At 34.0% G+C, this 14,441-nt stretch overlaps 1 protein-coding gene across 1 annotated transcript; it reads left to right on the plus strand.

The window, feature by feature from the left end:
- The first annotated feature begins 5,759 nt into the window (after positions 1 to 5,759).
- On the plus strand, positions 5,760 to 8,513 carry LOC131057124 (glycerol-3-phosphate acyltransferase RAM2-like). The gene is made up of 2 exons (XM_057991309.2): positions 5,760 to 6,389; positions 7,419 to 8,513. Exons 1-2 carry the CDS (start codon positions 5,760 to 5,762, stop codon positions 8,322 to 8,324), a joined length of 1,536 nt encoding a protein of 511 aa, XP_057847292.2. The 3' UTR covers positions 8,325 to 8,513.
- The last annotated feature ends 5,928 nt before the right edge of the window (positions 8,514 to 14,441 follow it).

Below are 14,441 nucleotides of genomic sequence, written 5' to 3' on the forward strand. Positions count from 1 at the left end.
AGCCATTTTTGGCCATATAAGTTGCCCATATAGCTTCTTTTGATCGTCCTAAGCCCTCCCAAACTATTTTTAGCATATCATCTTCCTCGACTCTCCTTTTTGGACATCGTTTTTTCCTTTCGCTTTCGTTTCTCGTTTCCCTTCCTTCTGACTACTGGGGCAATGTTTCTTTCGAGATGCTAGTTGCCCTTTTTCCCATGCACCCTCTCGAGGGGGAACCCCTTCCCTCATCCTCCATTCTCTAGTCATTCTTAGTCGAGTCTGGGGCATTTTTGCTTCGTCCCTATTTCTTCTAGCCGTAGTTGTTTTATTTTCATTGCACCAATGCTATTTTATTGCCACCAGAAAGACAAGCAAAATGTAGACACCTAAATTTGACTAATTAATTTAATCAAACTTAAATACTATTCTTCCAATTAATTAATCCCCCTTTCCCATTTCCTCCAAATTAATTAATCTAATTAATTAGTATCCCTTTTCCACCCCCTTTTGATTAATTAATTTAATTAATCAATTCCCTTTTTCTAAATCCATGAATTAATTAATTTCATTAATTAAATTAATTCAAGTATTCTATTCGAGCACATGGCTCCTAACTCTAACCAAACCTTATCCTTCTAACCTAACCCTATCCTAGTCATCCTCCAAACCTCATAACCAACCCTATCCTATCCCTTCTAACCTCCCCACATGTGTGTAGATTCCAACCAATTTTCCTAATTATTAGGAAATATCCCTTTATTTTTGGGTGGTTGCTCCCCAAAATAGACATGTGTCACATGTCATTCCTTGTTGAGTCGAGGACAAGTGTGGAATCTCTTCCACAAGGCTTGACACTTGTCCTCCCTAAAGACAAGTGTCTCATCTTCACACCCCCTCTCATTCCTCTCACCTCCAACATAATTCCCGTCATTTTAGACCAAATTATCCACTTTCATGCTAAAATATCGTTACTCTACTGGAATTGCTACTCATATCACATATATCACCAAATCACCCATTACCATTTGCATCTGTCATCATTGAGGATAATTGAGCATCTATTGATGTCACGAGCACACATCCAAACATGGGATAATGAAATCAAAGTTGGTAAATGAGGTTTGCATTTATTTAGTTTATGCTTTTTGTGCTTCATTTCCTTCTTCTTAGCATCCCTATCTTGAGGTGTTTGAGTTTTATGTCTTTCTTGGTTGATTTCCTTGTTATTTAAATCATTCATTTTTAGCACACATATTTACCTCACACATCTGGTATGCCGGAATCCAATACAAGCACCTCTTCCTCTAGAAATTGAGTGTATTGCTTTGGCTCAGGGGCAGTTTTTGAAATAAAGTTTTTGATACCCTTGTCTGAGTGGATCATGTTGTCAATCTGACATGACTTAGTTAAAGAGTCTATTCGATAATCAAAGGTTTCTACTGACATCATCAACAAGACACTTTTTGGTGGCAAAACCATAAAGGTGATTTTTGGCAAGATAAGTATTGATGTGTAAAGTCATTTTTCTTTATCATGTCGTTAGTACTTGAAGGTGTTGTGAACAATTGAAGAGTAGTAGAGAAAGAGAGTAGAGCAAGTAGTCATGGAAAGAAAGATGATCATTGGAGAATCGAGTAGCGGAGAATTTCAGGTTGTGGAGAACTTTTGGATGAATTTAACCCGGAGAAGATCATAAATGTGGCAAATAGTCTGAGTGATGCAGAGTTGCAGAGAATCAAGGAGTTAGAGCATGAAGGATTGAATCTGTGGACAAAATTTTCCTAGTTTGATGATGAGGAAGTGATTAGAGTGATGCTTAGTCATGTGCAGGATGGCAACATTGTGTTGGATAAACCGTATCCAATCACGAAGGAGACTATCTCGATTATTACTGGTTTGTGTGACGATGGAGTTGTTCTAGTTAATAAATCAATAAAAACAAAGAGATTGAAACCCTAATCGGTGTAACAAGTGATTGGAAAACATTAATCATCGACAAAATCATCAATCCTATTGTTAGGTATGTTGCATATGGCATTTCATACAAGATCTATTTCATAAATAGGGAAGGTGCAACTTCAGCTGTTGCAGTTGACTTGGCACATATGCTTGTCATGGAAGATATAATGTTCGACTTGTGTGAATTGTTAAGGAAATTATTGTTATACCTAAAATATCAATATGTCAAAAAAATAGAATTATCCCTTTCGGTTTGGATCATTACTTGTTTGCTTAGCTATGTATTGTCTGGGATCCCTTCTGGCTAAAGAAAAAGTGATTTGGGAGTCTGGTAATCCGGTTGTGAGGCAAATACTTAGATATTTGAACAGCTTGGACAAGAGAGAGGAGGCATGCAATGTATACATCAAATCTTTTCTAGATATGTGGAGTGTCGGTCTTGTGTGCCCTACTACCGGTTCTGCTAAAGGAGGTTCTTCCTTCGGTAAGAGGAAAAAGAGAGAATCTGTACCTATGAGTGTCCTGAAATCCAAGAAGATAAAGAAGGATCAGAAAAAAAAAAAGATGTTATAATAATTGATGATCCAGAATCTCATGTGGCTAAGGGAGAGTTGGTTGTTGCAGAGAAGGAAGTCAAAGAATCTGATGATGAGTCAAATTTTCTCAAGATTGTTGGCAATGTTTATGGATTAAGAAAAATTGGTAAGACGTGGTTGATTTTTTGTGAGTCAGATAGAAGTGAAAATGTTCTGATAAACCATTTGGTCTGGAACAATATTAGAATTGAAGATATTGGTGATGTAACTCCAGAATCTCCATATGAAATTGTTAAGGAGAAATAGTTTGAGCAATTTGTTGATGCTGGGGTTTTAGAAGAAAAAGGTGATAATATGCAAATTATATTGAAGGACTGTGATGATGCAAAGAGAGACCTATCCATATGCATTGATGAGATGAAAGATTGTATCTACAGTGCTAGTAGAGTCTACAAGTATTGTCTCTCATGGCCCAAAACTACAGTGAAGCATAAAGCAAAAATTGATGTTGTAGAGGATGAATTGAGTTCCTTAGGTAGGACATTTGATTTTCTAAGTGAAAAGGATGGAGAGAAGAGGAAAAAGATAAATGCTCTTCAGGCTGTATTATTGTTTTTGCAAAGGCAAAGAGAAGATTTTGTAAGCATTTTCTAAAAAGTAAAGGAAATTGTTGAGGCTGAATTGGAGCATTTTTCAGCATTACTTGATAGTGCAGTTGAATATGAGTAGAATCCATTTGCTTTGAACAACTTTTCCCATGCTATTGATATGTTGGTAGATTTCAAGAGATTGTCAATTAGCATTAAATTGGCTATGAATTCTTGGGAGGTTCTTCTTCCAAAACTAAATGAGAAGTACAAGATAATCTTTTAGAAGAACAGTAGTTGAAAGTTCTTTTAGGTTGGCATGCAATTTTGACATTCCTTTTTGCAGTTGAAAGTATTTTTTTCTTCTTTTCTTTTTCATCAAAGGCATCCTTTGTCTATGATGTCAAAGGAGGAGAAAGGCATATGAAAAAAGGTAGTAAGGAGATATATGAGTTAGGGGGAGTTGTATGCAGATATATATGCTTCTTTCTTTTTGAGATGTTTTTCCATCAATGACAAAGGGGGAGATTGTTAGACTTGTGTGAATATTGTCATTGTTGCCATTGATGTCAAACCAGTTATTCGGTTTGGTTTGGATGATATATATGTAGATGGTATGTGTAGATATTGTATGCAGTTTTGGTATTGCTAGATGTCAGGGATGCATGAGATATGATGATCTACTAGAGTCTCTTCTAGAAGATCCTCATATCTGGAATACTAAGTTATGCTTATTTTTAGTCTCGATATCAGTTGTGTGTTCTAGTATCAACTATTTTAGTTATGTTAGTTGTATCTTTCATGTCTTGTGGTTCAGTATCTATGGTATGCATGGTATTTATATTTTGGAGTTTCTATGCATGGAGTTTTTGTGTTAATGGGTTAGCATTTATGGGTCCGATTGACCTTTGTTCTATTCTGGTAGTTATGGAATGTGCATCGGTGAATGAATTGTGTAGAGATCTTGTAGAGGCCGACTTGGTTATCATGTTTTTTATTAAGGCTTTATTGAATAATGTGTTGATTCGAGCAGTGCATTACTTGAGCTTGGCCAACATATTATCCCGATGTGTACTCTTTTTGGTATATATAGAAGTATATGTATGCATGGATGTGTGTGTGGTAAGGACAAGTAAGAAGTAGCGTGTAAAGTGCGAGTTGTGCACAATGAAGTGGTTGGAGCAGAGTCATTGTAGTCAATGTTGTGGTAATCCTTCACCGGCTTTGCTGCAAGCAATTGGCAAAGAAATGCAGTAATCCTTTACCAGATCCATCATAGGTGTTTACTGATACAGAGATCCTTTATCGGATCTGTTGTAAGTTTTGTGAGTTGTGATCTGAGCTTAATCTAGAACTGATTTCATACATTTAGAGATGCATCTTTCCTCGGTTCATTTATATCTTTTGTAGTGAGCATTCTGGTAGTGAGCCATTTGACAGTGAATCACCCATTTTGTAAACACCATATAACTAGTTATATTATCTTGAGAGTTAACACTCTCTGTGGTTTTTCCCTTTTTAGGTTTTCCATGTTTAAAATTCGGTGTTCCATTTGTGGCTGTGTTTTCAAGTCTATTATGCATTTTCTATTTCATGATTGGTGAATTTGATACATCTATAAAAGGTTTAGAAGTTGTGAGAAAGCTTTAGAATCTGTGGGAATACTGATTCACCCCGCCCCGCCTCAGTATTCCGGTCCCTTCAACTAATCCAACACTACAAAGTGCATTCTCTCTCCATAATTATGCAAATCGCCTAGTTTTATCAATACAAATATTTAGCCACATGTATTCACACCTTAAGAGAGTCAGCTATGATGATAATAAATGAATTGGGTAGAGGCTTCATTCAACCATTTCCCTTCTTTAGATCTAATGTAAATCATAAAGCAATTTGATGTTTGATGCTTTCAATCATTGATATTCTATTATCCCAAAACATATAACTTTTAATACAATATCTATATTACTTCTAAAGCCAAATGACTTTTTCCTTACCATTTTCTTTTTATAATTAAAATTATATCACTATTGCTATAATTTATTTTACTAAATAAATAATTATAAAACCTATATAACAATTATAAGTATTACCATGTATAGTATTATTTTAAAACTAAAATATATTAATAAAATTATCTAAATTAAAATATGATTTTGGATAATTCTAAAATCAAAACACACTTTAGTCTTTCAGATTAAAAGAGAGGTGCTTTTAAACTATTTTTAGTAGAAACATTTCTCCACCTTCTGTACACAGACCAACCCCACGAAAACAAACAAGAAAATCTGAATCTAAAAAAAATCGGAAATAAAGATCTTTAACTTTCATTCCGAGGCGATTTTTCTGTTTTGCTTCAACTAGAAGAAACGTTTAAAATGGGAAAAATCGGTCATAGATGGCTGTTCTTGGTAACCTTAAGCTGTAAGTAATAATTCTACTGGATATTCCTAGGAAATTCTCAAGTAAATGAAAGGAGAAGAAAACAATTTAAAACATGTACATATATATCCGAATCCTTGTTCACATCGCCCAGTTCTTCGTCTGAATCGTCTTAACCAGAATTCCAATTTGTCTCGACTCCTCCATTCTTATCATTATATACCGTATTGAACAAGCCCAATCGTTCAAGGAATGCCTGATTTTTGCATTCCTTGAGCCAGTTAAGGAATTGGGTAGCTTGCTCTGTGTTCTAATGGCGGAAGTACAAAGCGCTGGTTATGATGAGTTCCCCACTGTGGACAAATGCGTAAGCACAGGAAGAGAAGGACAGACGGTTGTGGCAGATTTAGATGGGACTCTCCTTCGAGGAAGAAGCTCTTTTCCTTATTTTGCCATATTTGCGTTTGAATTGGGAGGAATTTTTCGTATGGCGTTTCTGTTACTGGCGGCACCCTTAGCGGGCATCCTGTATTATTTCGTCTCAGAGTCGGCGGGAATTCAAGTGCTTATTTTCAGCACTTTTGTGGGAGCCAAAGTTTCAGACATCGAATCAATTGCCCGTGCAGTTATTCCCAAATTCTATTCGGAGGATCTGCACCCTGAGTCATGGCGGGTCTTCTCTTCTTGTGGAAAGCGCTACGTTTTGACGGCCAATCCCCGCATCATGGTGGAGGTGCTTCTGAAAGATTACTTGGGCACTGATATGGTGATAGGGACAGAGATTTCTTCGGTTGCAGGGCGGGCGACTGGGTTTGTGAAGAGCCCAGGTGTGCTCGTGGGTAGCAAGAAGGCTGATGCTTTGGTGAAGGCCATGGGAGATGATGTTTCAGACATTGGGCTTGGAGACCGCAAGACGGATTTTCCTTTCATGAGACTCTGTAAGGTAATGTAAACAAATGCTCAGATATCCCCTATTTTGTACAAGAATTATGGGTTTTTTTGGGGTGTTTATTTGACATCTTATCATATATTGTTATGAGGATTCAATTGTGTAGTTTTTGAGTTAAATTCATTGATCTTGTATAGTTTTTGAGTTAAATTCATTGACCCATATTTCATTACCATGAGAGATGGGTTCCTGTGACCCACTGCTCATGAAACATAGGGCGATGAGTTTGACTCAAAAATTATGGTTTTGCTAGTAAGATAGCAAGATGGCTTAACTTTGGAGGAAACTCCGTTGAGTAGTACTAAATAGAAAAGCCAATACCTCATCTCTTGAGCTTCACCTACATTAAATGAGTGCTAAGTGTACCATTCATTCTATGAGAATTAGATTCTTGTAAACCACTACTCATGAAACATGAGCATCTTAGGAAGATCTAAGACCTAAATTATGGTTTTGCAAATTAGGTAGAAAGATATGTGAGCTTAACCTTGAAGGAAACTCTATGTTTAAGGGTGATGGAGTTGGAGTAGTAGTACTAGGTGGGAAGCCCAATATGTCACCTCTTGAGCATCACTTGCATGCAATGAGTGCTAAATGTACCATTCATTCTATAAGAAATGGGTTCTTATGAACCATTACTCATGAAAGGTGACCATCTTAAGAAGACGTAAGTCTGCTTGAATTGAAGTATTATTGGGATGGGTGACCATCCTTGGAAAGCCTAAATGCACTTGAGTTGAAGTAGTATTGGGATGGTTCACCATGCTTGGGAGGCCTAAATGCACTTGAGTTGGAATAGTACTGGGACGGATTGATCATCATCTAAATGCAATGGTACCAAGTATACCATTCATTCTCATCAAGATGGGTTCTTGTGAACCACTACTCAATGAAACATGTGTCAATAAATCTGACTCAAAAACTTAGAATGAATCCTTTAGCAATATCTAACTTGTTGTGGAAAATAACTGGTACATATATATTACATATCACATCTTACAGTTTATGGTTGTGTGTATACAGGAGGGATACGTTGTTCCTGCAATGCCAAAGGTAGAGGCAGTAACCAGAGACAAACTACCCAAGCCTATTATCTTCCATGACGGTCGTCTGGTGCACCGCCCCACACCAATTCTAGCGCTCATTACAATTCTATGGTTTCCTGTGGGATTTATATTGGCCTGCCTCCGCATAGCTGCAGGTGCTCTTCTCCCCATGTCCATTGTCTACCATGCTTTCCTCGTCCTGGGTGTTCGGGTCCGAATCAATGGGAGTCCTCCACCGGCCTCAGATAAAGAAAAGAACCAAAATGGTGTTCTCTTCATTTGCTCACACCGCACTCTATTGGATCCCATTTTCCTCTCCACAGCAGTCGGGCGCCCCGTTTCAGCAGTCACCTACTCTGTCTCTCGTGTGTCTGAGTTCTTGTCTCCAATCAAAACTGTTCCTTTGAGCCGAGAGAGGGCCAAGGATGCGGCCATGATAAAGTCCTTGCTAGAGGAAGGTGACCTAGTGATATGCCCCGAGGGGACAACATGCAGAGAGCCCTTCTTGTTGCGCTTCAGTGCATTGTTTGCCGAATTGACAGACCAAATTGTACCTGTGGCCATGCGCAATGAGATGTCCATGTTCCATGGCACAACTGCTCGTGGGTGGAAGGGCATGGATGCCTTTTACTTCTTCATGAATCCTAGTCCCCTTTATGAAGTCAACTTTCTCAATAAGTTGCCTATTGAGCTCACATGCACTGGGGGAAAGACTTCTCATGAGGTGGCCAATTATATTCAAAGGGTGATTGCAGCTACCCTCTCATTTGAATGCACAAACTTTACTCGAAGGGATAAGTATAGTGCTCTTGCAGGGAATGATGGTACCGTTGCTGAGAAGAAGACGAGTGGTCTTGTTGCCAACAAAGCCATGGGATGCTGACATTGAAAATTCCATTTTGTGGGGTCGATTTGTTTCGTTGTTCATGTGTGTTTGTCATGTTGCCAAGGAACATTTTCATTTGGTGTTTTTCTTGTTTTCAATGTTGTCTTAAAGACATTTTGTGTTTGGTCATATGGTATGAAATTGCCCTCACCTAAGAAGACTCTCTAATGCTTGTTAAAAGCTTTGGAAGTCGCATTGGACCTATCTTCAATAAAATTGAATTGTAATGTCAATCTAGCATTTTTGTGTCTTCAAAATTTTGAAGAGCTACTAGTTTATTTATGATATACATCGTTATCTTGAGTTAGAAGTCATATGGTGTTAAAAAGGGGTTTTGGACTAGGATTTTTACTTTTAAGAACAATTTTCTTCATTTAGAAAATATAATTACAAGACTAAAATTATTATTTTTTCATAAAATTGAAATATTATATAGTGATGTAAGAGTTTCATATATAGATCATATATAGAGATGTAGGATTCTCACATATATAGATGTAACAAGTTTAAATCATGCAAAATATAAATCTTACAATGAAGATATTAGAGCTCCATATATGTAAATGTGAGAATCTTACATACATAAAATTAATAGACGTGTGTGTGTGTGGGGCTTCTTGAGGGGATTAGTCTCACCTTAGCTCACCCCTTCCTGGCCCCAACTTGGTATTAAGTAAGACCAAGACAAGGTAGTTTGGGCATTGGGCTGGGTCGTGGGGATACCCATGAATCGACAAAAAATAAAAATAAAAAATATATAAATGCATCAAGTTAATTAAACAGAAAATCATATGTCATGTCATGCCTTCTTATTATTGTTAAATAGTATACTTAATTAGTTACATTCTCAATTAAACAAGTCATATATATAAAACACAAATTCACAAAATCCCTAGGCTTGACGTAAATTCATTTAACGTAAATTATATACATATTTCATACTACATGAATTATGGGAGGTATGTAGTTCTTCTCAAAATTGAAACCTTATAAGATGCATAAACATTAAGTTGATTAAATGACTATTCATGGCTAAAAATTTCACTATTTGAACATTTGAAATTCATAACCTCAAGGTATGTAGCCATTTCCATGTAAATACTAGTAAAGTTTGTTATTGCCCACAAGGAAATCTTAAAATTATCATACTCCAATGACTTGGATAAATTGGTTCTATACAATTTTTTAATTTTGTGATTATAAGAATAATTAAACATTGCCTTTATACATTGGTTAATATATTTGTGTAGCTTAGTTGATATAAGACAAGTGACATTAGTTTGGTCCTAACATTTATATATACTATATGTTACATTGACCTAAGTATATTTACTATGTAATTTTCATTATCATTGTGATACGTGCTCTAATAATGGTTCATGTTATTAAGGCAGTGTTCAAGTCCTAAGAGGGTTTTGATCAATCTATTACCAATAATACTTGGCTATAATATGATAAACTAGACCTTTACAATTTAATAAAGCATCCACTAACATATTAATATTTTCTTATTTATTAGAATTTATACCATGTATACAAGTTTGCAGCAATTCGACATTTACCTACTAATTTTTAAAGATTATATTCCTCTACCATCTTTATAAAAAAAATAGAATCTTAGAAACTTACAAACTAAATTTTTTTATGATTAAAAACATCATAAAAACAATTCATTAATGAGAAATCTTCCAAAAACTCTATATATTAAACATAAAAGAATCTATTTATTAGTATATTTCCCTCTAAACCTTCTTTCCTAATATCATATACAATGTACTCATAAACATACCTTTTTAATGCTATTTTCCTAAAAATATACTTATTAGGTAATATATGCTTTCAATATGATTATTTTGTGGATTTAAGGAAATCTAAATTGTTGGTGTATGTGTCATAATCTTTTATTATATCATATTTTGGAAATCATCCCTCACAAGGATAGATCTTCTAAATTAGATTCTTATTTTTTTTATTTAAGCACACTTACATTGAATGTAATCTACCCAATAAACATTATATTCTAATGTTTCCCCTTAATTTGTATATGGATTTTATGTAATCGATTTCTTTAAGAAGAAAAAAAATGAAGCTTTGAAAATCATTCCAAAAGGATTGATTATAATTTCAAGATGAATATCATACATTTTGGACTATACAATAAACTTCTTATCATAATTTAGTTCACTTTATTTCCCTAGAATAATGTATAAAAGGGTTATATAATTTTTTTATTGGATCTTAAGCCCCCTAAAAACCTCAAAATAACATGTGTTATATTATTGTTATAAAATAGACATATATATAACATCTTAATATAATTTTGTTATGTCTTACCAAAACTTTTAAGTCCTACAATTTCTAAATCAGAGCTCACATGTATACATTTTTTTACTAATAGAAGAAGGAATATAAAGGTAGAGATACATAGTACTTATAACACTTACATCTGAAGCATGTAAAATACCTAGATCTTATTTGATTTCCATAGGTCTTACAACTATATTAAGTTCATACATATAAATTTAGTTACTAGGAAGTGTCATTTTCATTTAGATTTTCCTTAATGAAAAGTATTTGAGGCCACTATTATTATATAAATACTATATAAAGATATCATTTTAATGGTTATAGTGATTCAAGCCTAGGATCCCTATTTCTTCAATATATCTACCACTTATAATTAGGTAAATAGACTAGAAAGTAATTTTAGCATTGATAATTTTTCCTTGATTGAAGTGTACATGAAATTTAATGGATATTTTTTATGTTTTAGAAGTGACCTCGAGAAGAGATAAATAATATTTGACTATCTCATGGTAAATGATCCTTCTATTTGTACTCATATGAAGCTCATTAAAATATGATAAACCGGCTTAATTACTTTCTCAAAATTTTGACACATTATATTCAACCTTAATAGATCAAGATGCCACAAAAGTTTAATTGTCAAGTATTACCCTGTCAATGTGATCAAACCTACACAATATTTTAAACACACAGACAAACATGCATTTCCTATTAATAGGATAATCAACTTTGTTAGTATCACAATAAGTAAATGTATTTTTATGCTTGATATGATAACAGTAAAAATAATAATAATTAGTTATGGATTTAATGTTCTTTCAGTCACTTTTGAATGACCCATAGATGGATCTTGTATGAATCTATATGCAACACCTATCTCTTATTTAATAATAGACCTCAAAATAATAAGATGAATAAAAAATGATTACCACTAAATATTTATACAAAGTAGAATTTTAGTTTCACATGATAATTTAAGATCCAATTTTGATTCTTACTAAAATAAATATAGAAATAGATTCATGATTTTGTTATATAGAAAATATTAAGAAAAGTATGTGAATGACTTCAAATAGTAAATCAACATTCTACTTTACATATATAGTTAACGAGCTATAAAAAAAATTACCTTACTAATTAGTGAGAAATCATTTCAAGGTTTATTACAAGCCTTGAATAATTATTTAGAGTAATAACCACCCATAAAAAATGGGTGTATTATATCTAAATAAGGTTTTGAAGATTTTGAAACATGAAGCTCACAAAATGCTACAGTAATAATTTTTATAAATGAAAAGCATTTAAAAAGATATTTTCCCACACAATATAATTTTCTTTTACCATAATAGTATAATGTCCATTTTAAAAGTTTAAATGTAGTGCATGAACATCCATCCACAATTTAGCGATCTTATAATTTATTCCAAACTCTATGGACTAGTTTATACCTCCTTTTCTGTTGTTTTTAACCAACTTTATAATCCTTGTGTAGAAGCTTATTATGATTTATTTGGAGAGTGTTTATAACCTTTAAATGATAATTTTAAAAGTTTTATGTAGCTAATTTTTAATAGGTAGTTTAAATATTGCTCCCTAAGAATCATATAAGACAAATAACTTTCATCGTTTCAATTCACATCTTCAACAACCATATTGTTTATAAATAAAAGAATTATAATTAGCACAAAGGATTTATCATAGCTGTAAATTATTTGTTCAATGATCATGACTAAAAATTTAGAATTTGAAATAATACAAGGACCCAGGACTAAATAAATGAAGTAGTGTCAAAATCAATGTAAGAATTTTTTTAATGGTTTGGAAAAGAGAAACAAGATAACATAATGATTGATATAGAAACTATAAATTGATGTAGGGGATCAAAATATGAAACTAGGCTTGTAGAATCTTTTACTAATTTCTAAATTGATTTTGTAATTTGTGTATTTGATTCGATAATGTTTAGATGACAATTTGAATTCCATAATGTCATCACCTATAGATTTTCATAATTTTTTCTAGAAAATAAAAAAGCATATATATAGACACGGGTGAGTATTATTACGTATGTAATAAAAGGAGCATACCACCTTCCGGCCAAGTAGCTCCCATACGCATACTTTCCACCCTTCCTACAGATAAGCAAGTAGGTAGCTTACTTCTTCAGGCTGGTGAGTCTAATATGATCCTACGGTGGACTGAATGGTGGACTAATATGGTGCTACGGTGGAGCATATATATAGACAAGATGGATGTATATTTAATAGTCTAAGAGCAAGAGTACATTTAGCATTATACAAATTTAAGGTACTTACTAATCATAATTAAAATTAACTATGCATTCAAAAATTCTAGAATAGAAATTAGGAAGAGTGAAAATTGATGAGACAATAAGTTGTGCAAAAATTCCGCCAACTCTAATAATTTGTGATTTGCTTGAGTATAGAATTCAAGTGGAAAAGGTGGAATTTAGTGCAACATTCATATGTGGAAATAGTAGTGTTTTGTCAAATTATTTTTGTTTAAAATTAGCTTAGTATAAAAATAATATGTGAATTTAGGTGAATATTGGTGTGCACCAAATGCATAAAATTCCTTCCAAATACTTTCGTAATCTTTTTAATTTATCAATGACATGCTCAAAAAAATAAGGCTGAATTAATATTTCTATAATTTTAGCTTTATTCATTATTGAATTCATTTACAATAAATAAATCTATAAATATTAAATCATAATATGTTATTTTTTATCAAGATAAACGAGTTTTATAGGACCCGAAACCCAAATCCAACAAAAATAAAGCCGGTAGCATAGAAGAGTCTAAATATCTACCAAACAGCTACAGAAACAAGGGATATAGCCCACAACACCTAACAAAAAGAAATGAAACTAGAGAAAAAAAGAATAGTCCTGAAAACAAAAAACTAACTAAGAGCTTTCATGAGCTCAGTATTCTTTTGAATCATTTTGTTGTTAATATCCTTGAGCTCCTTCATAATGAATCTCGGGTTGCCTCTTTCTTGCTTTTTGCTTCTAGTCCTGGTAGAGGGACCTATAGAGTTCTACATTTCCTGTGTATTAATCTCTAGGCTCTTCTTGTTCAATTTAACAGCTGAAGACGAATCAGAACAGACAGGATGGACTTTCTGTATGGCATTTTTTTCATTAACCCTTTTAAGGCCTTCCACACTATTATACATCGTCTCTTTGCTAATCTCCACCAGTCCCTTGAGTTTCCCTTTAATTCCTCTATACTTTTTTCCAGATGGGAAATACTTGACTCATGCTCGGTTTTCATAACCCTTATATCTTCTGTTGCTTTTTGACTTGTCTTTAGGAGCTTGTCCATTTTTTCTAGTGTCAAATTCTTAGTAAAAGTATCATTGATATCCTTGATACCCTATTTAAGAGGGTCAATTTCACCAATCACCCAGTGGAAACATTTGTCCTGGTTGGGTCTTGAAGGAAAAGCAAGGGAATATGCCTAAAGATGAGGACAATGGGTTACAGAGGAATAGTACCTTGATGAACCTGGTGATGGAAGCAACCAGAAGCCAGGAGAGCTACTGGAAGTGGGTGAAGAGAGAAATTGATACCCTCAAAGTGGGGGTAAAGGAGATAATTGATATCTTCACAACTTCGCCAGAGCCTAGAAAATCTGAGAAGCTCTCCCAAGATGTCCAGGTTATGAAATGCAACCATGAACAAAGAATTGAAAAGGTGGAATAGTCTATGGTAGAGATAAAGAAAAACCTCAAGAACCTGGTTGGGATAAGCAAGGAGGCCATGAATAATAGTATAGAGGG

The sequence above is a fragment of the Cryptomeria japonica genome, chromosome 5 (assembly GCF_030272615.1).
Source record: "Cryptomeria japonica chromosome 5, Sugi_1.0, whole genome shotgun sequence".
Lineage (NCBI taxonomy): Eukaryota > Viridiplantae > Streptophyta > Pinopsida > Cupressales > Cupressaceae > Cryptomeria > Cryptomeria japonica.